At 32.8% G+C, this 27,072-nt stretch overlaps 1 protein-coding gene across 1 annotated transcript in view; it reads left to right on the top strand.

Annotated features, from left to right (window-relative positions):
- LOC5568122 (mucin-5AC) overlaps positions 1–27,072 on the top strand; it is a gene marked incomplete in the record, with an annotated part of 650,382 nt that overhangs the window by 548,672 nt on the left and 74,638 nt on the right. Inside the window, 2 exon segments of the mRNA XM_021840965.1 lie at positions 15,749–15,803; positions 16,465–16,506. Of these exon segments, the coding sequence (XP_021696657.1) occupies positions 15,749–15,803; positions 16,465–16,506 (97 nt within the window).

Below are 27,072 nucleotides of genomic sequence, written 5' to 3'. Positions count from 1 at the left end.
CCGTCCAGGCATTCTTCAAGAATTACAAAATATTCACCAATAATTCAGAAAAAAACATGTAGTTCTCTATAATCTTCAAATGATTCAGAAATATTCTAGGAATTTCTGATTACTCTTCAACATTTCAAATTTGTCCCGCCATCATGCCACATTCGTCTAAGCATTTTTCAATATTTTCAAAATATTTACCAACAATTCAGAAATAATACTTTAATTCTGTGCGACCCGCAATTAGTTAAGGAATATTCTAGGAATTTCTCGTTATCATCAGCATTCCCAATTTGTACAAAACTACTTCCAGAGTTCCAAAATATTGATCAACAATTCAGAAATAATCAAAGAGTTCTTTGTGATCCTCACTAAATTCAAGAATATACTACAATTTTCTCGTTATTTTCAACATTCCCTAACAGCAACATTCCATATGTGCCCATACATTCTTTCAGAATTTCAAAGTATTCATCAAAGATTTAGATGTACTTTTAGGGATCTCTGTTGTACGCAATTTGTTTAAATATATTCTAGGAATTTCTTGGTATCATCAACATTCTCAATTTATCTAGACATTTTCACATGATCCAAAAATATTAAACTACAATTTATATATACCCTCAGGGTTCTCTATACTCCTCAATAGGATCAGAAATTTTCCTACAACATTCCCATTTTGTCCGGATATTCTCTCAGATTTTCAAATTACTATCAATTTAGAAATATCCTTGAATATTTCTGCAATCCCTCATTAGTTCAGAAATATTCTTGGAATGTCTCGTTATGTTCAACATTTCAAATAAATTCAGACATTGAGAACTACAAGAGAACTTGATGACTGAAAGTCTCGTTAATAAAGACAATTCATTCATTCATTCAGAGAACTTGAAGTTCTCTGTAATCTTTCTTGTGTTTAGAAACAACTTGGGAATCATATTATCCGTAAATATTCCAAATTTGTCCATACATTCTCCAAGCATTCCAATATATTCGCCAATAATACAGAAGTAATCTTAAAGTTCTGTATAGTTTTCCAATTATTTAGAAATATGCTGGAAATTTCTGGTCATCCTTCAACACTTCAAATTATTCAAAAATTCTCTCAGAATTCTAAAGTTTTCAACAACGATTCAGAAATATTGTCATAGATTTCTACTCAATCAGTTCAGATTTCTTGGGAAATTCTAGTTATCCTTCAAAATACCCTTTTTTTTCAGACGTTCGCTCTGATTCTCAAAGTATCCAACAACAAATTAATAATAATTTTAAAATTCTCTAAAATCTTCGCTCAGTTTAGAAATTTTCTAAATATTTCTCGTTATCATCTGAATTCTCAGTTTGTCAAAAAAAAACCTAAGTTATTGAACAACAATTCAATAATAATCAAAGTGCTCTTTGTGATCCTCAATAGGTTCAGAAAAATATCGGAAATTTTTAATTACCATTAAAGATCCATACGTGCTCAGACATTCTTGCAGGCATACCAACAATTCAGAAATTCTCTCAAGAAGTTATGTGATACTGAATAAGCTAAGAAGTATTCTAGGTATTTCTTATAATGCTTATATGTTCCTAATTTATTCAGACATTCTCCCAGGGTTCCAAATTATTCACCAACAATTCAGAAATACTTCAAATTATTTCTGTGATAATCAAAGTATTCAACAAAAATTCAAAAATAATTCAGCATTATCTGAAATCCTTTATAAATTTACAAATAGTCTAGGATCATTAACATTTCCAAATTTTCCAAAATTTCATTCAGAGTTCCTAAGGAATTGACCAACAATTCAGAAACAGTCCATGGTTCTTTATGATCTTGAATAAGTTCAGTAAGGTACTAGAAATTTCTCGTCATCATAAGCATTTCCCATGTTCCCAGACATGTTTGCAGAATTTTAATGTATACAACAACAATTTTAAAATACGCTTAGAGATTTCTGTGGTCCTCTATTAGTTCAGATATATTCTAAGTATTTCTGGTAATCCCTTAACGTCCCCAAATTTATTCAGATATTCTCTTAGTATTCTCAAAGCATTCATCATCAACTCATAAATACGTTATGAGGTTTTTCTGCGTTTTAATTAATTAAAAAATATTTTGGGGTTTTTTCGTTATACTTCAATACGCCTAATTTTTTCATATATCCTCTCAGAATTCCAAGGTATTCATCGACAATTAAAAAATCATCTTGCAAATTCAAAAATAATCTTAGCAATCTTTGTTATTTTCAATGAGCTTAGAATCTACATAAGAATCCCTCGTTATCTTTCCATGTAACATTTTCCAGAAGTTCTCTCAGATTCTCAAAGTTTTTAATAATAACAACAACAACAATTATTAATAATAATCCAGGAATTCTCTGAAATCCTTGGTGAGTTCAGATATGTTCTAGGAATTGCTATCATCAGTATTCCTTATTTGTTTTTCTACCAGGGTTGCAAAATATTGAACAACAATTCAGATATAATCCAAGAATTCTTTGTGGTGCTTAATACATTCAAAAATATACCACAAAGTTTTCGTTTTTCTCAACATTCCCTAAGTGCCCAGACATTATTTCAGAATTTCATAATAATTATTCATTAACAATTTAGATATACTCTTATAGAACGCTGTGTAACGTAATAAGTTTGAATATATTCTACGAATTTCTCGTTATCATCAATATTCTAAATTTGTCTAGACATTTTCACATAAAACCAAAGCGTTCAACAACAATTCAAATATACACTCAGGGTTCTCTAAAATTCTCAATAGGACCAAAAATGTTCAAAACAATTTCCTCTCAGCATTGCCATTTTGTACGGATATTCTCTCAGATTGCCAAAGTTTGTAAACACAATTCAGAAATATGCTTGAACATATCTGCAATCCTTCATTTCTTAAGAAATATTCTTAGAATATCTCGTTATGTACAACTTTCCAAATAAGTTCAGACTTTCTCTTAGAATTCCAAAGTATTTATCAACATTTAAACAATCGTCTCAAATATTCAAAATATCCCTAGAATTCTTTGTTTTTATATTTTGTTCTGAAATAACCTAAGAATCTAACATTTTAAATTTGTCTGAAGGTATTAACCAACAATTCATAAATACGAAAAGATTCATGTGGTTCTCAATAAGCTTAAACAAATTCTGATTTTTTTTAATATCTTTCAACTTTACCAAATGGCGCAATGGAGTGTTTCGGAAAGCCCAAGCAAGACAGTTTGTTCTCGGGACGCCGGGGTTTGTGTTTCGTTTTCGCGCGTTTTGCTGGGGAGTTCTGTTTGATCTTTCGACCTTGACGCTTGCTTTTGCCGGAGCGAGCGACGAGGGCAGGATCAAACATGTCGCGCGTCGATCTCGTAAGTGAAAAAGTGGCGTGATCGGGGAGTTCGGTTGGAGTAAGTTAAAAAGTGCCGCGATCGGTTCGTTCATTTTGATCTTTCGACGACCTTGACGCTTGCTCCTGGGCAGTGCGTCAAGAAAGCCCGAGCTGTCGTCCGTGTTTTTTTTCGGGTCACGCGCCTATTTTTTTATTTTTTTTTTCTGAGTGCTAGCCGAGCAAACGAGTGAAGCTGAAAGTGGATTGTGGCTGCTCAGTCAAGGATAACGGATCAATTGGTGAGCTCGTTTCATGCTACTATTTCTAATCTATAAAATGTATGACTGCACATTTAATCGTTACAATGGTGGGATGTAAATATGATGTTTCAACAAACTATGGATGGTTCGTCACTGTGAGTGTCGACACAAACTCTGATTCATGATTTATTTATGTTTAACATTTTTTTGTCAGAACACCCCTTATATACCTTTATTTTTGTAATTAAAAAAACTTTGAATGGTTCGACACTACAAGTGTAGACTTGCGAAAGGTTCACTTTATTCACAAATCTCCCAACTGGTGGGGAACGTGCCTTTGGAGCCGGCCTTCTGATGATGTCCCACCCAATCAAGTTTTTTGTTTCTTTTCAAATGAGTAAAATATAATAACACATGCTTTCGTACTGACAGCTGTAGCAATGTTACATTTAGGTATTTGTCCAACAAACTTTGAATGGTTCGTCACCTCAAGTGTCGGCATAATTTTCCTCTACATAGAAATTATATGAACAATTATATTTACGTATAAGCATGTATATATCTCACAAATCATTGTTTATCATGGTCTAATCGCTTATCAAAGTGAATCCTTTGACCCAACGATCCTCCCCATTGACAAACATCCCTCCCAGTAACCTTTGTGGAGATGCAGAGGCAAACACGGTCTCCAAATAGCAAAGGTTACACACTAACATTCCTTCCCTCAATCCCACCTGACTGCAAGGACGTGGCCGGCGCCGTTATTGACCTTGTATAAATAGAGGCACTGAATTATGCACACTGAAGAAGATTATGGCCAATCCCAGCTGAACTTCTAGTTGATTCTTTGTGCATTTTCACTGACTTCGGTCAATCACGGAATAGCAACCATTGATATGTGTAGTCAGTCTAAGCTAAGCTAAGCTAAGCTAAGCTTTCAACTTTACCAAATGGCGCAGTCATTCTCACATAATTTTAAGGTATTTACCAACATTTCAGAATTACGCATCCTTAATAATTTCAGAAATATTCTATGACTTTCTGGTTATGTTTCGACATTCTCAATTTTTCAGACGTTCTCTCAATCCTCCAAAGTATTTACGAACAATCCATATCAATATTGCATGTTTAAACATAATTTTAAAGTTTCCTGTAATCCTCAACTTGCTAAGAAATATCCTAAGAATCTCTTGAATCCACAATAATTCAAAATTTGTACAGGCATTATTCATGAATTCCAAAATATTCACTTAAAATTCAGAAATAATCTTTGCATTTTCTGTGATTTTCATTTAGTTCATAAATATTCTATGTGATTCTTGTTATTTTTCAACATTTACGATTAGTGTAAAGCGAGAATTACAAATTATTTTTCAACAATTTAGAAAAAAATATTCAGAAATATTTTGAGAAGTTCTCGTTATTCTTATCAGAGTATTTACCAACTTTTCGTAAAAGATCTTAGAGGTCTATGTTAACCTTCAGGTTACTCATCAACATTTCCAATTTGTCCAGACATTCTCTTGTTATTTCAATGTATTTTCAAAAATTCAAAAATACTCTCAGGGATATCGGTGATCTTCATATGGTTCAGAAATATTCTATGAATTGATCGTTATCCTTCAACATTCTCAATTGAAACATTATCTCAAATCTCCAAATTATTCAACAGCAATTGAAAAAATGTGGATAATGCAAAAATAATTTTATTTATTCTCTGAGATCGTCAAGAAGCAATTTTTCGTTATCATCAACAATCCCGATTTGCCTGGGCATTCTTTGGGAATTTCAAAGTATTACAAACAGTTCAGAAATTCTCCAACAGTTATTTTACAGTTATCCTTGAAAATTCCTAATTCGTTGAAACATTCTCCCAGGATTTCCAAAGTAAATTGTTGATCTTAAAAATAATCTTGCAAATTCAATTTCGGTACTTCTTCTTTCGTGTTCTATGATCGATTCAGATATATTCCAGGAATTTGTCGTTATCTGTCTACATCCAAAATTTTGTCCAGACATTCTCTAAGAATAGCAAGGTATACAATATCAATTCAAATATATTTTTAAAATTATTTGTGATTCTCATTAGGTTCTGAAATATTCTAGGATTTCTTGTTCTCCGCATTCCCAATTTGTGCAGAAAGTATCTTAGAATTAAAAAGTATTTACTAACGATTCAGAAATATTCGAAGAATTTAATGTGATCTTTATTTGGTTACGAACTAATCTAGCAATTTCTGGTTATTCTTTAACATGCCCAATTCGTTCTGAGATTCTCTCTGTATTCCAGAGTATTCATCTACAAGTATGAAACATTTTATAAAATTCAAAAATGACCTAATCCTCAATTAGTTCAGAAATAACCTAAGAATCCCTCGTTATGTGGCATCATTCCAAATTAGTCCAGACATTTTTTCAGAATTCCAAACTATTCACCAATGAATCAGAAATAAGTATTGAAGAACATTATTCCTAGAATATATTTGAAATAACTGATTATCACTTGGAACCCTAAGATTATTTGTGAATTATTTGAAAATATTTTGGAATTCTTGAAATATGTCCGGACATATTTGAAATGCTGACGTGATTTTTGATTTTTTTTCCCTAATAAATTAAGGATGACAGAAAATTTATGAATAGTTCGTTAATACTTTGAAATTCTGAAAAAATTTCGAGACAAATTGGGAATGAAGAAGTGTTATCATAAGTTGTTTTTTTTTTTAATTTAATGATTGAACTTATTGAAGATTACAGAATATACTTGAATTGTTTTTAAATTATTGATGAATTCTTTAGAATTCTGCTAAAATGTTTGGACAATCTTGGAATGTTGAAGGAGAATGAGATGTTTTATAGAATATTTGTGAATTTGTTGAAGCTTACAAGGATTGCTATTGATTTTTTGATGAATACTTCGGAATATTTGAGAAATGCATATATGAACGCTGAACGTTAACAATTATTATTTCAGTATTATTTCAAAATTTTTGAAGGACGATAGGAAATTGTTTTAAATCCAAAATAGTTGGTGAATGCTTTAATATTTCTGAGAGAATGTTTGAATAAACTTGGAATATGAATGGAGAACCAAAAATGCCTAGATTACTTCTGAACATTGCATTCTAAGCATTACAGACAACTCATTATTTATTAATGATTTAATTATCATATAATAAAAGATTTCGAGTATTCTAGATATTCAGAATTAGTTTAAGATTAAAGTATATTATTCCTTTGTTTATGAATTATTGGTTACTGCTTTGATTTCTGGAAGAATTTCACAAAAAAATTGAATGTTGATGAGAAATTCAGAAAATACTTCTGAGCGAATTGAGGATTAAATACAACCTTAAGAATATTTCTCAATATTTGATGAGTCCTAATTCTAAAAGATTCTTTGGATACATTTGGTCAAAGTTGAATGTTGAAAACAAATGTCTTGATTATTTTCAAAGGGTTTAAGACAAATCTCAGAAATAATATCAGAAATATCTTTCTAATACGATAAAATATTTTTTCAGAAGTATTGATCACTCACCAAGTCGTTAGATATATTGTCAGAATACACCGCTTTCTTTAAATAACTTGAAAAATATTTTCAAATGTTCTCATTCCTTTCAAATATTCTCTTAGATTTTTCGTCCTCTCACCAATTAAAAAAAAATCTAAATACCTGTATTCCTCAAAAAAATCAAGAATCGGAGAGTCCCATGTAATTCTCAAGCGTTCCCATATCTTGTAAATATTATCCTAAGAGTTGTTATCATTAATAAATCGTCCGAAAATATCCCAAAAATACCACGTTATTCACAATTAACTTAAAAATTATCAAAAAAATTGTCATAAGCCTTAAACATTCTTATATCCCCCAAATATCTAATCTATAGTTTCGATCATACATCAAAAAATAAAGATAATCTCGTATTCTTCTAAAAACTCTGAAATAATCTCAACACTTCCATATTTATTTTCAATATTACTCTCAGAAGATTTTATTAGGTACCAATAATTTGAAAATATTGTAATTTATTGTAACATTTATAAATAATGTCAAAATTATCCTTCCTATTAACTTCAGAGTTTCCCAACCGGTGGTCCGTGGACCCCTAGGGGGCCATGCAGATTTCTCAGGGGGTCCGCGAAGCTGTTTTATATAACTGTCAGTTTTGAATTGATAAGTAAATAAGAGGAATTTTAAACATCGCTTATTTTGCAAGTGATCGTTATTTAAAAGGACTCGATCACATTTTTCTACTTGGAATTACGTCCTCACTGGGACAGAGCCTGCTGCTCAGCTTAGTGTTTTTATGAACACTTTCTCAGTTATTTACTCAGGGCTTTCTTTGCCAAAGTTGTCATTTTCGCATTTGTATATCGTGTGGCGGGGCCCAGATAGCCGTAGCGGTAAACGCGCAGCTATTCAGCATGACCAAGCTGAGGGTCGTGGGTTCGAATCCCACCAGTCGAGTTGAGAAGCAGGCTCTGTCTCAGTGGGGACGTAATGCCAGAAAGAAGAATATGCCCAGGGAAGTCAAGGAAATTTCCTTTACGAAAAGAACCTGGACCGACCGGGAATCGAACTCAGACACCTTCAGCATGGCTTTGCTTTGTAGCCGTGCACTCTAACCTCTCGGCTATGGAAGACCCTATGCTCATGCTCATGCTCATGCTAAAAATTTGCATGTTTTTAGAGCAAACTAAAAAACAGAATGAACATCATTTCTATAGCTTTGTTATTGGAAAATTCCTGGCATATTTTTCTTGGCCTAATCCTTATCAGATTTCACCAGCTTCTTGATGAGATTTTAGAAAAGCTTCTGAGCAGTTCCTCAGCGAAATTTTGACGGGATTTAAAAGAACAAAATGAGATTCTTCACTATTTCCATCAGGATAATTCTTGACGGATATCGGACAAGATTTTTTTAGAGTTAATGATGAAAAGTTTTACGAATTTTTCCAATGGCTGTTATCTGGTTCCTTAAAAGCTCATTAGAAAAGTAATTTAGTATATTCGAAGCAGGTTGCAGAGATGGAATCATTAGATATTTTGATTTCGCGGATTTTTGTAGAAGCCTTGGGTATACCCGAAAAAATATTTCACATCTTGTAAAACAAATTTACAACGTTTCTCGGGTTAATCTTGATTGTGGATACTCTTGTAAAAACTTTTGAAAAATTTCTGTCGGTAGTTTTTGTTGAAATCTTCTCAACCAACTGATTTTTGTTGGATTGTGGTATGATCATTTAGAAATTGCTTATCAAACGTTACTAAGATGTTTGAATGACTCTTGGTAAGATTTTTAGTGAACTTCGAATGGTGTTGGAAGAATTCTTGCATCGTCTGTGGTGGGTTACAGACAAAACATTTAGGTGAGTCTTTGAAAGGTTTATGTTGATTCACAATGAATATTTCAAAAGTTTTCAAAAGCTTTCGGTGCTGATGATCTCTCAATCACTTTTAGAGGTCCGCGAAAAGTTTGAGAACTACCGATTTACTTAAATATTATTCCAGCAGCTCGAAACAATAACGAATAGTTTGAAAATTATTGAAGAAACTCACAGTGAATCTGAATCCCATGTTGCACATATTAAACATTATGTGATAAAAATTCATCAATAAACTATTCCAGTATTTCTTTATATTTGCAAAAATCATATATGTCACTGCCAGAATTATTGGTTCAGTATTCCTGAGCATTCATTACTAATCCAGAAAACAACATAGAACAGACTGTCTTATGTTACTTAAATTATCCCCATTATTTGTAAATCGACCAAAAGTGGAAAGGAAATCTCAGTATTTTTCGTTGTCCTCAACAGTTCCTCCATTTTTAGAAACAATTTGCTTCTCGTATGTGTTTCTTGGTTGTACTCAAAACTAGCAGTTTTGAATTTATAGCCATTGAATACCTAAGAATATAATCTAATCTGATCCACCATGAACAATCTTGTTGCAAATTATTGATATTCACGTTAATAAATCCTTTACAGAGTAAATCGATTTGCTCAAAATAGAAGTTACGCTCACGCTTCAACGCAATGCAAATAGCGAGTATAGCCACTATTTCTATAGACTTGCGAATGATGATTTTATAGAGCCAAACAAATTGACAACGGTTGTACGGTTGTAACAGGCAAACGAGTATAGAAGGAATGATGCCAACTCTCTCATTGCATCAATCCGCCAGTCTATGGCTAAAATGTGTTTGCTGCCGCAGGAATCTGTTCAAATATCCCACCCGTCCTTGATGATTTTCGTTCTCCGTTTTGTGCCGTCCGTAATCGACCGAGCAAACCGGTCATCTGCTGCTGGTTTCTTGTTTTACACATACACGCATGCGTATGATACTGCTGGGTGATGAAAATTTCCGTGGAACGCTCCCTAGAAAAATGGTAATCTCGCGAAAAACGCATTTTTCACATATAGTGTCTTCGGCGATTATTTTCCTTGTAAAATTCCCCAGGTTTCGACGAGTTCCAAATTTTGCGTTTCCATATCAACTTTGCGAGATATCGGCGTGCAAAGCCAAAAGTTGGCTCAGGGGAAATCAAAAAAATTTCACAGGAAAATGGTAATCTCGAAAACGGAAAACATTTTCCACTAGGAAAAAAATTCAGTAGATACCTTGAACCTTCCTCTATCTTTCGACGAAAACCGATTTTGGAAATAATGAACCAAAAAAATATGAAAAATCGTGAAAGCCGAACATGGAAATCCAATCCAGTTTCGCCTTAAATTCCAATGCATAGATTTTTTCCAGAAATTCCTTTTGAGATTATTGAAGAAATTCATTTAAAAATTGCTTCAATAATTCCTCCACAAATTTATTTGAGGGTTCTTTCTCCGATATTCCCTTGGTAAATCAATTAGGAAATCCTTACATTTTTTTTAGAATAGTCTTCATGAATTTCTTTGAAATTTGCTTAGAAATTATTTTGTTTAGTTCATTAGGTAAATTTTATTCTGAAATTTCTGCCTGAGGCTTTATTTTTTTTAAGTTCGATTTGTTTGGAATTTCTTTAAGGACAAATTTCTTGATAAAAGATTTCACTAAAAATAATGCCGCAAAATGATTTCAGACCAAACAGAAACAGGCAATTTCTCAATTTTTTAGCAAAATTTAAAACACCAACAACCATTAAATTCAGGCTCCTCAATGTTCCGAAATTCCTTCAAAAATTCCTTCTGGAAACTGTTCTAGGAATCCCTAAGGAATTTCTTCTGAATATCCTTTAGGAATAAGCTTGTAAACAACTCTAAGAATTCCTTCTGAAACTCAAATAAAAATTTCTTTGGATATTCTTAAAAAAATACCTCTAGAAATTCATTTCTTTTTTCGAAAATTTGTTGAGGAATTCCTTCAAAAATACCTTTTGGATTTTGCTAAGAAATGTCCTTAGAAATTCATTCTGTAAATACTTAGGGAATTATTTAAAAAAATCTTGTAGGAATTCCGTCAGAAATCTCTGTAGGAATTTGTTCGAAAATCGATTCATAAATTCCACTGCATAGAATTCCTTTAGGAATTACTGGATCTATGACATTTGGTCGAAAGACATTTGATCGAATGATATTTAGTCGAATGACATGTGGTCGAAAGTACATTTGATCGAACGGAAATTTCATCGAATAGACATTTGGTCGAAAAGGCTTAGTTGCAACAGAAAGCACATATTCATCAACCTCTTGCGTTTCTGACGTTCCAAAAACGCTGCTTTTTCGTTCAGGCACGTTCTGCGATTCTAGATAAACTGATCTTAAATGGAAGCAAGCCAAATTTAGTCGCCACTGTCAATCGAGCCATAAATTTGCTTGAGGAATGTTATTAAGCTGGAAATCTCAATAAGCCAATTGATGATAAGTAGAGTTAGCGACAACTAAAATTCACTTTGCCATAAAGGTTTCCCTTGAAGCGATTTTTTCCTGCCCTTTTCAATTCTGATTTCAGCATTCAAAAATCTTTCCCCGGAATTCAAAGAAAGAACCCGACACTCTCTCCGAATGCTTCCATCAGATAAAGATCAGCAGTTCATTACGAGGAACGTTGACATTTCAAAAGAAAAATTAATAATAATAACATAATGTTCAAATCGTTAAGTAATCATATAAGTTGTAGAGCAGTATTTTAAAAAATTATGACATTTTCAATGAATAATAAATTCACTAGAGCTAAATATTTCAGTCAACGTACAAAAAGAACTTCTTCTTAAAAGTTCATTTGACTTATCATGGAAATGTTAGATTTTGGCATAACTTCAAATTACAAATAAAAAGATGTATGAAATTTAAAAACAAGACTACATAAATTGTTCTATTTTTTATTCAACAACAGTTAATTTTTCAGATTATACAAAAGTTATTTTACCAACTTTTCAAAACTTTGAAAATACACTTAACTCTCCCTTACTCGATATTGAAGGGACCATCGAGTTAGGGAGGTAACAAGTTACAGAACACAATGCAACTGCGATCCAAGGGACCATCGAGTTAGCCATGAAAACCAACTTTTACAATGGTTCTCTAACTCGATATCGAGTAAGGGAAAGTTAACTGTAATAATCAGTTTTACCAAGTGATCTGTCAATAAACCATTTTAAAATAAGCTTTCAATCAAATTTACGTTCAACTAAATGTCATTGGACCAAAATAATTGTTCCAAAGTATTCGACAAAATATCCATTCGACCAAATGTACTTTCGACCAACCGTCATTCGACCAAATGTCATTCGACGAAATATACTAAAGCCGGAATTACTGAAGATGCATTTAGAAATTGCTTCAATTTCTTTAGAAATTTCTTTGAGAATTCCTCCAGATATTCCCGTGGTAAATTATTAGGAAATTATTTTCAAAATTGTTCAAAACTGTCTTAATGAATTTCGAATTTCTTCTTGAAAATTTTAAGTGAAATCATGAAAAGAAAAAAAATCCACGTGTTTAGGTGAGATTTGAATCCTTGGTGACTCAGGCAAATGGACTGTCGATAAACATAGGAACCCCTTATGAAAATTCGCCACAAGAAATCGGGTTGAAATTCATAAATTTGCCTTATGAAACCAGAATTTGAAAAGAAAAAAACGTTTACGCGGCAACCTGGAATCGAACTAAGAACCTTGCGATCGATAGGCCCAAGCGTACACCACGCGCCTATCGACACCTTGATGTGGAGTGATGCTAAAACGATACATGAAGCGTTCGTATTGCAATAATCGTTCCACCTTTCATAAGGCAAAATGTATGAAATTCGATAGTCCAGTTCGCTGCGTGAATAACTCAGAAGTTTAGAAGAAAATTTGAAAAAAAAAATCCAAAAAATCTTAATGTACTTAATTTAACACAATCTTGTTTTTTTATGAAATTTGTAAATGAATTTCTTAAGGCGACGTAGGCCGTCATTGAAATTTGTACGCGTCGTTGATGATTGTTGCTCATTCATCTCACGATTTCGAATCAAAGAAAATCAGTTGGTTTTGCACTGACACAGCTTAAAAAGTATCAGCATACTTTATGCATGTTAGCGCGTACAGTGATATTTTTTCAAGTCAATATATACTATCAAGACTGAGTTTTATCACTTTGAAATGCAAGCTGAAAATTCATCATTGTTGCCAAAACGAATGACGAGCTACTTAGCCTTAAGCAATTACTATCAAAAGTTCAGACATTTTTGAGGGAACATATAACGAATTGTAAAGATTATTAAAGACATTTTTGAACTCTATTATTTCCTAAGAAACTTCAAAATTTATTTCTGCAGAAAGGGCTCTCAATGAATTCATTACGGAACTTCGAAAAAATCACTAAGAAATTTTTGACGCATCATCTATAAAAATATTCTGAATGAACTCGTAAAAATATTCTGGAAGAAATCTGGAATTATTTATAAAATACCCTTCAGATATATAATGGTTTATAAGTTCTTACAGGAATTTCTTCATATATTTCTTTATTTTTAAAAATTCCTTCAACATTTTTAAAGAATTTTAAAACATATATCCACAAGAAATTCTTCAGATTTTTTTTAAGGGATCTCTTTTGAAATTTCATCCATTTTTTCACTCGGAAATATGTTAAGAAATTCTTTTAAAAGTTTGTTAGATTTTTTTTAAAGAATTTCTTCGCAAATTCATTCAGGAATTCCTTCGGAAATTCCTTCGGAAATTCCTTATGAATTCTGTCCGAAATTACTTAGGAATTCCGTCTGAAATTCCTTATGAATTCCTGCGGATATTCCTTAGAAGTCCCTTCGAAAATAAGAATTCCTTCGGAAATTTCTTTGGAAATTCTATCAGAAATTGCTTTAGGAATTCGTTAGAATTATTTTTTCATTTAGAAATTCCTTTAGCAGTTCCTCCTAAAATTCCTATAGGAATTTCTTCAGAATATCCTTTACTCATTCTTTCGAAAATTCTTTTAGGAATTCCATCAGAAATCTCTTCAGGATTTTCTCCGGAAGCCGCTCTAGAAATCCCACTATAGCATAAGAAATTGCTTTTATTCTTTAAGAAATGCTTTCGGATATTTCTTTGAAAATTCCTGTAGATATTCCCTTAGTAAATCATCTCACAAATCCTTTCAAAATTGTTCCCATCTCATGATATATTATGGGTTTGAATGAGCTATGCAAAATGTTGTTTAGGATGTTTTTTTTTTTGTTTTTTACCGCAATTTGATCAAATATAACTGAACCATTTCAAAAATACTGCAAAACAAATTGCATCTGTGATTAATTTTCTTAGAAATCACTTAGAAAAATCTCACTGAGTAAACAATGTCAGAACAAAAAAGAAACTTAGATCATTCTGCTGCCACATGTCATACTAAAGTTCGCAGTACACTATTGAAATCGCATAATAGCTCTTGCTGCCCACAGTTAAGGGACGGTAAGGTGTCAAATATGTTGATACATCGGCATACTGCTGTTCGTCGTGATATTTATCCAAAGCAAATTGAATATGCTGTACTCGAGATTTGATTCATTGTTAGGATGAAAGTATCTTAACGAAATTAGTAAATTCTTCCAACAGACTTTAGTTATGTTATCACCAAAATAAAGTTTTATCATCAAAATTAAAAAAAAAACTGATTCACTTTGAATATGTATACTACTGATCGTTGTGAACTTATTTACAATCATTAGTAATTCTTCAAACAGAGATTGTTTATGTTATCACCAAAATTAAATTATATAACAAAAAAAAACACTTCTTCGAATATGTTTACTACTGTTCGTTGTGAATTGATATATAATTATTAGTAAATCCTTCAAACAGATCCAAGATATGTTATCACCAAAATAAACTTTCATTGTTGATTTCAATCGAGCAGTTCCGTCTGCCCAGACATCAAACGCTCCATCAAATCAAACAAAGCTATATTTTATCAGCTCTCATGGAAACACCTTCGTTTGATCTCTTTTTATCGCTATTTACGATCCAAGCTCATTTCTACTTAGCGTACCTCAGCACCAAACCAACAAACACATTTTGCGCAAATATAATTTCACATTTCCAGAGGATTTTCTCCATAATTATAATTCCATAATAATTCCATAATTGGATAATTCCATCAATCGGACGGAATGGAAACTAATGACCTGCCACTGGAAAATTGCAACGTCGTACTTGTTTGACATGATGGAGTTATTAGTTTTCACTATTTTCAGCTCAACCGAATGGACGCCAGTTTATTTTAAATCATAATTGTTTCTTCTTTCCTAGGAAGGTACGGACGCCGAGGTGGATCAACAAATTAAATACCATTTATTTTTAGTTCTATAATGATGGAGACTCTCAATCATGATGCGTCAAAACAAAATAATACATCATGATCGAGAGTCGCCATCTATTGGTAGTCATATCTGCAACTGCATGATTTTAGTTAAAAGAAAGATGAACATTTTCGGTTTTTGCTCCTATTTCCCCAAACCCCTATCTAAACCAACCCCCAAAATCCCCAAATCCCCGACTTTTGCTCTCTAAATGTTACCCCCGTTTCTTGAATGCATTTAATCGATTTCTTTTTCGTTTTTCTTCAACCACACACCACCACCACCAACAACAACAATCAACCACACCGACACCCACACCAAAACCAAAAAATCATATCAATAAAACAATTTGAAACAAAAAAATCTGTGCATCCCCAAAACCAAAACAAAAAAAAAAACCGCAACCGTAGGTCAATAATGCAACCGCACGAGTTCAAAGTAAAAAAGTTCCTGCTGTTTCGAGCGGTAAGTGCCTATTTCTCTATTGTTTCTTTCATCCTCTTCTCTAGTTTTTTTTTCTCTGTTTCGTTGGAAACCATTTCAGTAGCTCTATCGTTTTCTGTTTCGCTTTCTCTCTATTTCGATTGTGTCTGTTACATTTTCTTAGATTTTTCTTCCAATTTCTATTATTATTTTTATTGCTTTCTAGATTTAGTTTTTGGTGAACGGAAAACACTTCAACCATACTAGTGTTCAGTATGATTTAGTTTTCGATTTAGCACGGTTTTCTTCTCTCTTCAAAAACGTATATTTAGCTAGTTTTTCTGTTCTACTTTCCACTGTGTTCTGTCAATTTTTGTACATATTCTCTCCCTAATGCTACTGGTTCGCCCTCTACCGTCATAAGAACTGAACGATTTTTCTACTAAAGCCGAGTTTGCAGCTACTGTTTATAGCGTTGTTTTACAGAAAGTGTTTTCTTCTTTCTTTTCTTCTTGTTTCTTGTTTTCCCTCCATTGTTTCGACCTACCAAACAAAAAATATCACCAACGAACCAACCACGCAAAACAAATCTCTTATCGATTTTACGTGAACGTTCTCGAAAACCGACCTAACACCTGTGTGTTGCTCAACTGTCCCTCAACTCCGACTCAACACCAAAAAACCAAATCAACATGAAAAACAGTTTTTCTGACGAAGCCAGGCACCGTCACGGCTCCTCCCCTCGGTGAGCAAACTTAACATTTCCTAGAACAGTTTCATGACCAACAGAAGATATGTTCCCAAAAAAAAAAGAAGAAATGCTTCTATCTATTGCTATACATGCTTTAACTACTACTACTATTATCACCAACCCGCCATACTAGTTGTCTGCAGTTATCTCCTTTCAAAAACACACCTCACAAAGAAGAAACTTCTAGTTTGAAACGTAAAAATGTGACAGCATAAACAACACGATTAATCCAAGCTGCTGCGAGTTCAGCAAAAACATAAAACAATTCATAAACAAATTTGCATGCGCAAAATTTGATTTGCAGAAAAAGTACACAATAACATAGAAGAAAAAACCCGAACAAACGAATGTGCCTGCCTCCTAGTTTGTTTACTCCTCCGTGCGCTCTCGCATTTTGGAAGCATCGTACCCGTACCTGCATTGAATCGTTATGTTTTTTCTGCAACCTCTAACCGTTAGTTTTTCCGTGTCTGGAATGCGAAATTGCTCTCGGATCGAATCCACGCAAATATTGTCCGTCCGTCCGTTTACACGTCCTTTTTCTTTCTCGTGGTCGATTTGCGTCGCTCAATGTTGGTCAATTTGATGAGCGAAAAACTGATTACTGTTAGTTGCTTGCTGCCTGCTGTTGCACGAGTTAAGCTTTCGGTTAAATGTCGGGACATTTAGTTGGCTACGACTGGGGGAATGGTGATTGCGGAAATGCTCTATTTTGACTGATTTATGCGTAATTTTTTTCATATTTTTTTATCAAAGTAGAATGTTTTCAATTCCATAAGTATTGTTTCGCGCTTATCATAGTAGTGTTCGTAATGCATTATATGCTCTCTCTTTAAGAACAGTTTCAACATAATTTTCAAGTAACTGCTCACCATAAGTAGTTTTCTAATCGTACGATTTATTTCAGTTTCATTAGAACTCGAAGGTAAATTCTAGGACCATTGTTCGAATATAATCTAGTCCATCATGAACTTGAGTGCTACAAGCAAAAAATTATTGTGTTCAAAGCAAACAAACAAAACAAACAACAAAATATACTGCAGTTCATCATGAACGAGTTTGATTTTTTACGAAAATTATAGTGTATTAATCAAACAACACGATTAAAGAAAATGTAAAGTCTACATTCCGACCTTTTTTTACGACAGAGGAACGTTCGTGTGGTGATCGTTTAGCTCTTAGTGTCGATTTCTTCACCCCGCTTAGGCCTTAAACCTAGTTCAACCATATGGGCAAACGTGGTTTACGGCTTAAGCAAAGGTGAAGAAATCGAACCTTAGTGTATCAAATTTCATGAGCATGAGCACAAGCATGATTAACCGCCCGCAGTTGCTACTCCGTGATTGCAAGAACAGCTGTATTTACACAGGGAACCAACTGACATTATTCGGGATCAGTAGCATCTTCAATGTGTAAGTACTGGTGCTCTCATTATTATAACAAACAATAACGGCGCCGGCTGCATCCGAATGCAGGTCAATTCAAGGATGGGAGGGAATGTTGACGTGTAACTTGCTTTATAGAAGCCGAGGAGTCCTCTGCACTTCCACAAGAAAACACTGGGATTTTGGATATGCGAAAGGATTCGTTTTGGTAAACGATAAAGATATGATTTGAAATGGATACGAAAGCATTTACACGGATGATCGATACCGATAGTGCGATTACTACACAAACCAACCACAATTGATCCGGATTCCGTCGCTCGCCCACAAGGGAGCAAGCAACAGATTCAACGGGCCAAACACTACTCCTTAGTGTATCAAATTTCATGAGCGAAAAACTGATTACTGTTAGTTGCTGCCTGCAGTTACACGAGTTACACGAGTTACACTTCCGCTGGATTGTCGGGAAATATAATTGGCTATGACAGGGTGAATGGTGAATGCAAAAATGCTTTTTTTTTAACTGACTTTTGCGTAATTTTTATTATTTTTTGAATAAAGTAGAGTGTTTTCTCCTCCATATGTATTGTTTCGCACTTATCATAGTAGTGTTCGTGATGCACACATATGCTCTCTCCTAAAGAACAGTGTAAAACTAATTTTCTAGTAATTGCTTTATAGTTTTCTTATCGTATAATTTATTTCAGTTTCTTTTAAGCTCAGAAGGTCAATTTTAAGACCATTGTTCAAATATACTGTAGTTCTTCATGAACTTGAGTCTTTCATACATTTCTAGTGTTTAAAGTAAACAGCACGGTTATAACAAACTAGAAGTCAATGCTAATACACGAAATATCTTACCATTATTTGTTCTCGATAGTTTTTTTTTTATCGTATGATGCATATCAGTTGCATTTGAGTTCAGAAGATTAATTTTACGATAACTGTTAAAATATAATGCAGTTCATCATGAACTAGAATCTTGTATGTTTATGAAAATTATAGTGTACCATAATAAGGGGAGCCGAGGAACGTGCGCCTATTTACACGTCTTTTTCTTTTGATGATCGTTTAGCTCTCAGTAGTGTAAGAAATTTCATAAGCGAAAAATAACTACTGTTAGTTGGTGCCTACTATTTCACTAGTTCGATTGTTGGCAAATGAAAATGTTTGGGACTACGCATATTGTTTGTAAAAATGCTTTGTTACTGACCTATTTTTTTTTCTTTTAACAAAGTTCAAAATATTTTAATCCACAGCTTTTATTTGGATCTTGGCCTGGTAGTATTCGTGGTGAATTAGGTGCTCCTTCTATGAGTAGTTTATAGTTACTTTTAGCCATTGCTCGCTCTTTGTAGGTTGATACATAAGCTTCTTAAGGTATGATATATGTAAATACCATTTGAGCTCAGAAAATAAATGTCATGACCATTGCTTATGTATACTGCAGTTCATTATGCGCTGTAGTCCTACATGCATGATATTCGCAAAAAATAAAGTAGAGTAAAGTGGGGCAAAAGTTCGAGTGGGGTAAGTGTTTCTTTTTAAGATTTCTAGCTCAATTCAAAACAAATCATATAAATGTCATGGTGGTTCGAATGCTATTCAAGTAAGAGACTTCCAATCCAAATATCATAAAAATCTATTGAGATTTGGAAAAGTTATGGCTATTTGTAGTTTTTCGACGTGAATATTGTAATTTTTGGTCAAACTTTCGTTGCATGGAACCAATTGAAGATATAATCTTTTTCAATATTTTATGTAAGGGCGTTTCTAGGCCTATCATAAGGTTGCTTTGAGGTGTATTAGTTATGCTTGAAAACAATTTTTGGCCCATAGTGGGGCAAAAGTTCGACCCATGTATAAAATCACGGCAAAATTTGCAAATCCACATATTATCTTCAAATTCAGTTAAATTTGTGTGATCGTGTGAAAACTGCTACAAAAATTTTACATTTCCACTTAGTCTTGTGAAAAACTGCTATTTTTAAGTATATTACAATTAACTCGGTTTTGGGCATTTTTTTGATGAAAATTTAGTGTTTTTTTTTCTCAAAATTAAGTTTACGGCTGGTGTAAAATATGTCTGTCATAAAAGGATCGATATTTTGTGTTTTCGCCAGCGAACTTTTGCCCCACATTAGATTCGAACTCTTGCCCCACCGTTGGGGCAAAAGTTCGAATAAGACAATCAATTTTGAAACTGTTATAACTAAAAATGGGTAAATATTTTAACACAAGTTTGTTCAGCAAAATTATAGCCAATATGTTGAAGGTTCACTGTATGGTATTTGTTTTGTTTTAACTGCTATTGTTTTCCTGGAAACTTTGATTATACCACTAAGGTGGAACTTTTACCCCACCTTACTCTATTTGAAGCCAATTATAGTAAACGAAAAGTCTACGCTCATACTTCCTGACCTCCTTTAACAAAAATTATGGAGAAGCAGGAGTCATAGAACAAAAAATGCAATTTATTGGGGACTCTGGAAGAATTTTAAGTGAAATCTTCAAATGAATTCTATAGGAAATTATTGGAGAATTTTTTGTGGACATGCTTCAATTCAAAATTCAAAGTGCTATCCTTTGATGATCTACTGAAGGATGAACGACGAAATCAAATATTTTAAGACAATTTGGGATAACTCAGCAACTAAGAGTTTTTTTAATGAACTCCAAAATTGATCTGCTGGGAATCTCGGTTAGAATTTTTGGACAAATTTCAAAAGCAATTGCACGCTTTTGATATGTCAATATGATCCTTAAAGCATAATTTATTTCCATGTATACTACAGATCATTGTGCACTGCAGTCCATAGTGTTTGAAACAAATAGCACGGTCATAGTAAACGAAAAGTCTAGCTCATACATGCTGACATATTTTTCCGAAAATTATGGAGAAACAGGGGTCATAGAAAAATGAAACAAGCTTTTACATTGGAGGATGTGCTTATTAAAGTAATAAAGACTTCCCTTGAATTACTGGAGATAATTCCATAAAAAATCTTTGAAGTAAATTCTGAAAAAACATGGAAAATATCTATTAGAAATGCCTAGATGCATTCAGAAAGCAATTTCTGGAGAAGACTGTCGGAATTCCAAGAGAAGTCCTCAAATGAATTCTTGGGGACTCTACAAGAATTTTTAATTAAATCCTCAAATGAATTCCATAGGATTTTTTTGTGAAAATTTCTAAATTTAAAATTCTTAGTGCTATGATTGGACGAATCCTTAAATGATCTTCTGAAGAATGAATGAAACAATCTAATACTTTTAAGGGAACTTTGGGTAACGTTTAACTAAGTTTTTTTTTCTTAATATTTTTTAGGTGATGACTCGTAGGTTATTTTGGTGGACACTAAGGTCTGAAATTGTCATTATTTTTCAATTGAATGAAAAGACTCATAGTTATTGCAAATCGTGATGATAGTAAAATATATTGTAGTCAATTATGCTTTTCGGCTACGCAGTCTTAATTTTTACAACGGCTTATTTATTTGCCCGACGTTTCGACACGGGAATTAAAATATATTGTAGTTCATCATGAACTTGAGTCCTAAATGTAAAAATTTCTAGTGTATAAAGCAAATTATTATAGCAAATTAAAAGTCTTTGTTCATACACTAAATTTGCTCGTTCTCAATAGTTTTTATACCGTATGATGCACATCAGTCTGATATGAGTTCAGAAGATTAAGTTTACGGTAATTGTTAAAATATACTGCAGTTCACCATGAACTGGACTCTTGGATGTTTAAAAATAATATAGTGTATAAAGCAAAAACAAAGTTATAGCAAATCAAAAGTCTATGTTCATATACTCCGATCTCTCTTCAAGACCATGCATGGACATGATAGGAAGAGGGACGTACGCCTATCTACACGTCTCCTTCTTTTGATGATCGTTCAGCTCTCAATGCACATTGGTCCCAAAGCCATATCTAGGAAGACCAAAATGATTGCGCCTAAACCGTCAATTTTAGATATATGGTGTCTTTGGCAAAGTTTCTCCATATTTTTCAGAGATTGTTTTCATTGATGTGAAATTAGGGTAGCCCACATGGTTTACGAGATCAGCCCATAACCTTTTTTGCTGACGTATTTAGGACTACACAATGTTCTACAATGTTTTATAACAACCGATTTGGAGTTATTTCTTGATAACTTTTTATACGATAATTTCTCCCAAAAACTTTGTTCGGAGTTGCGCAATCTAAAGTTCTAAAAGTGTTCGGAACAAAGTTTATGCGAGAAATTATCGCATAAAAAGTTATCAAGAAAAAATTGATTTTTCAGTACCACCCTAAAATTTTTGTTAACAAAAATCATAACTCGCGAACCATAAGAGATAGAAATTTGGGTTCTTCCATAGAAGAACTGTCAAAGTTCTTCAAGACAGTTCATTTGAGCCGTTTCGTGAAAACCCCAGAGTTGTCTGTCTGTCAGTTACGCTCTGAAATGTTTCATGTGAAACATTTCACAAAAGAAGGAACACTACAACATTTGTTGAAATTAGGGAACAGTATAACGTTCTTCGAGAAAGACTTCAATATGGAACACTACAACAGCATTTAAGCAGAAGCAGCTCATTGTATAACTTGGATCATACATTAGGGTGGAATGTGTAACGAATTGATTTTTGTCCGATTTTACTTTATGCGCAGGGAAGTCAAGAAAATTCAAGAAACGAAGATGTCGATACTATGACTAATTTTCTTTTTAGTAATCTTTATATCTAAGTAACATATTGATACGCTTTCCATTTCCGTCAATACGCATATTTTTCAAAAGTTCTCAAAAGTTCGTTTGTTCTTCTGAATTCAAATCACAGAGAAAAGGGATACCTCAAATTTTGAATCAAAAATATTAAGATTTAGAGGGGTGGCGCAAGCGAAGTGAATGTGAATTTTCTAGTTATGAAAAATAACCTTCACTGAAGTCTTAATAACTTTGTTATTTTATAATCAATTTTGAAACTTTTAGCATCATTCTTCAAATTGAATTTATCAAAAGTATGTTAAATATCAATTTTGTCCAAAATGAAAGTCTTATTTGAAAGTAATTTTCTCTAAAGGAAACTTTTTACTAAAAAAAATCTTCTTTGTTTGGACATAACTTCATAAAAACTCATTCAATTCCAAATCTTTTTACGTGCTTTTGACGCAAATGTAGTTGTTTTTAAAACTGTGTACACAACAAATTTAATTAAAAATTGTGTTGACTTAGTTATTTAACAAAATCTACCCAAAAACATGATTTTTCAATGGACAAATCAAATTTCTTCGAATTGTTTTTTTTTTCGCCACAAATTACATTTTTACTATTGAAGTGAAGTCTTTAAAGCATTTTGTTTTAGCTACAGTTGAATAGTGCATATATATTTTTTAACATATTTGTGATAAAATTTATGAAAAATTGTTTCACAGACCTATCTCAAAGTTTAACAAATGAGAAAACTATTTCAGCTTAACTATTAATAATTAATCGACAAAAATTGAAAATTATAGTATCTTTTGTTGAAAATTCATGTTCTGAGCAGATTGTTGTTAAATAACTAAGCTGAAACTTATTTTTAAAATTAATTGGTTGTTTACACAGTTTAGAAACTACTAAATTGCTTCAGAAGCATGTAAAAAGATTTGGAATCGCACATATTCATAAAGTTATGGTCAAACAAAAGTGCTTTTTTTAATAAAAAGAGGAAAAATTTGTAGAAAACTACTTTTTTATGATGATTTTAGACAAATTTGATATTCTACAAACTTTCATAAATTTAATGCTGAAGAGAATGATGCTAAGAGCTTCAAAATCGGTGCGAAAATGACAAAGTTATGAAAACTTTACTGAAGGTCATGTTTCATAACTTGAAAATTCACCTTCACATCACTTGCGCCACCCCTAAATCTCAATTTTTTGGCTCAGAATTTGAGGTTCCCCTTTTTATGTTACACCCGATTCTGTTTTTGCACGGGGGATGCGTACCGTGCAAAAAAAGTTTTCAGTTCAAAATTTCAAAAACCGTGTAAAAAAAGTAACATCATTTCTCGACGTTTCATGCAAAACTAAGGTTTTGCCGGAAAAATTTGTATGGAAACTTTTTTTGCACGGCCGTGTAAAAAAAATCCGTGCAAAAACAGAATCGGGTGTATTTGAATTTATAAGAACACGCGAACTCTTGGTTTGAGAACTTTCGAAAAATAAGCCGCACCCTAGTGACTAGCCACGTTGGATAAGCTAGTTATCGATAAAGTTCAGTATCTCTAATCTGTTGCAAGAAAATCTAGTCGAATCTCCAGTATAGCCGAAGTTTTGCGTTAGAAATTCTGTAGAAATTCCTGAAAGAATTGTTACAGTTTTTCGTTTTTATTTTCAGAAGTATTTTGTGTTTATACATCAAAAAATCCTTCAAGATTTTTTTTAGAAATTCTTTAAGGCAAATCTTCAAAAATTATCTCAGCAATTCATTCTGAAATTTCTCCAGATTTTTCCAGAATACTATTTAGGAGTACATTCAGATTATTTATCTTTATTTTTCCAAGGATTTTTTTTTAATTTTCCTAGGTGTCTTTCCTGCTACTATGCCAATAACTAAAAAGCTTCTACTGAATTTTATCCAAAAAATCCTTCAAAATGTTCCTATACTTTTGCAAAAATTGGTTCATATTTCTTTAGACTTATTTTTAACCGTAGTTGTTAAACTTTTCTCCTTCAGCTAGTTCACCGCTCAGAAACATGTCTTGAGTTTTTTAAGGGTTTTCCAAATTTCTTTGTAATTTTTCAGGAATTTATCCAGAAATACAATTTTTTGATCTTTGGCAACCCTTCCAGTGATTTAGCATATAATTTTTTGAATAACTTTCACATAAATCGTCTGTGAAAGAACTTTCCCATGAGTTTTATTTGGATGTTTAACAATTGTTTTTTATAGTCTACTATTCCTTAGAAAAACATTCACAGGAGAGCTTCCATAGATTTATCAAAGGTCATTTTTAGAAATGCTTTAAACAATTCTTACAAATATTCTTTTCGAATTTTATCCAGGAGTTCTTCTAGAAAACGTTGCAAATCAAACCTTGTTTAACACTTCAGTCGTCGCGCTGTTGTATTTTGTACAACACTGGTGAAAAAAACCTCTCCTTTCGATCACAACAGCAGCGTGGTGGTTCTGACGGTGGCCAACCACGTGACTACTGGAAGGTTAATAAGTTCAAATATCTCAGAACCTCATTAAACTGTGTGTCAAATTTCATTAATTTTTTTTATGAAGTAATATTGAATTGTTTAAAAAATGGTTGTGTATCAACAGCCAAACTATGTAGGGCAGCCCTTGATCCATTCTCTTACTCTGCTCAACATTAAAATTATCTATCTCGCAGCAGATTCGATATAATATGATTTTCTGAATAGTGTTGCCAATTAGTATAATAATTTTATCATCATCAGTTTTTGGTACTGACCATGCACGGCATTTAATTTCACTTAACTCTCCCGAAAATTCAAATTTGCTGCCTTGCAGAGGTTTCAGATCGAATCAGGATGAACTTATACTAACATATTGAGTATTGCCAGTCAAGTTATTTTGAACTTTATAAGACTTTTATTAGTCTAACGGAGACGAACCAGCCACTGGCTGAAAGTCTCCTTAATAAAGATAAAATAATAAAAAATAAATAATACTTTTATTAGTACTTATTGCCCACTTTGTCATTACTAAAGATTCAAATAAACTATCTAGCTGAGACTTTCAATATATAGTGCTATATATTTTTCTGGAACAGTGTTGCGATTTGTGAAGTCATGTGAGATTTTGCGTTAGAAATATTGTAGAAATTCTGGCAAGACTTCTCTCATTAATTTATTTTTATTTTCAGGAATAGGGAAGGTGTACCGGTATTCACCATGTACCAGTTATTCGCCACCCCGGATTATTTACCGTTTTACGACATATATGGTTGCCAATTGATTAGTGTTCGCTAAACTGCTTTAAAATGATACGGAAACATTCTTGGAAACCGCAAAATTTTTTCAGAAAATAATAGAAAAAAAATCATTTTCCTTAAAATTTTGCTCCTCTGCACCTATTTTTCGCCATGGTGCTCCTGATTCGCCACCCTCCATAAGAAATCAACGTTGGTGGCGAATTAAGGAACCAAAATTAAAATCGTGGCGAATACTGGTGCAGTATCCGCCAAAACTGGCACACCTACTATGAGGCATACTTGGAACAATTGCACCAGGAACTCTTCGTGGATATCATTTAGAAATTCTTCCAAGAGTTTTTTTGAGGAAATTTTCAGAATAGGTTTCAGCAATCCATTTGAAAATGCATCCTTAGCTTTCTCTAGGGTTGTACATTAAGTTCCCTCGGTTTTTTTTTTCTTGATAATTTGCTAACGTTTTTTTTTCTAAATTTCGCCAAGCGGCTTTCCTGCCATTAATTCAATAGTTCCTAGTGGATGATAATTCTCAAGAAATATGACCTGGAATTTTAAAAGATTTTTATTTCTAGTAGTTTTATAGAAATTTATCCAGAAACACAATTTTGGATTTTTCCTGGAAACATTTCCAGTGTTATAACATAAAATTTTCTTCAAAAACTTTCGCAAAAATCGTTTTTGAAAGAACTCTTTAAATTTTCTTTAGGCGTTACGTTTAACCCTCTAATACCGAACCCCGTTATTAGACGGGGTACACTTTAGAATTTTGTATATTTTTTCGTAGCTCGGAAATCAAAATGATTTTATTTTCGGCTTAAATCTTAAAGATGGGTCATTATTACCCACTGATGATGGAGTGAGTAGATTCAAATGAACTTCAAAAAACTGAACATTGAAATTTGTTATGTTGTTGTAGTTTTAATTATTTAATATATTTTCTGGAACAGTGTTGCCATTGAACAAGAGTAACATGAGTTAGATTTTAAAGGCCCACAAAATTTGTCCACAACATCATTATTGTCTTATTTGAGACCCTAAGAAGATACTCTCAAGAAACATTTAAGGTTTTGTCGTAGTTTTTAACTGACTTAAGGCTAAACATTGGTCTATAAAACTATAAGAGAACCAACATTATTATTAACATTTTGATTGATTATTGAATGGATCGTTAATCCGAATTTCGGTCGTAAAAGGAACCATAAGCTAAAATCAGTACCTCGCAAACAACAATTGTCTCTC

Source organism: Aedes aegypti, chromosome 2, assembly GCF_002204515.2.
Source record: "Aedes aegypti strain LVP_AGWG chromosome 2, AaegL5.0 Primary Assembly, whole genome shotgun sequence".
In the NCBI taxonomy this organism is placed as follows: Eukaryota; Metazoa; Arthropoda; class Insecta; order Diptera; family Culicidae; genus Aedes; species Aedes aegypti.
Note: the sequence above shows the minus strand (reverse complement) of the source record. Positions and strands in the feature narration are given on the sequence as shown.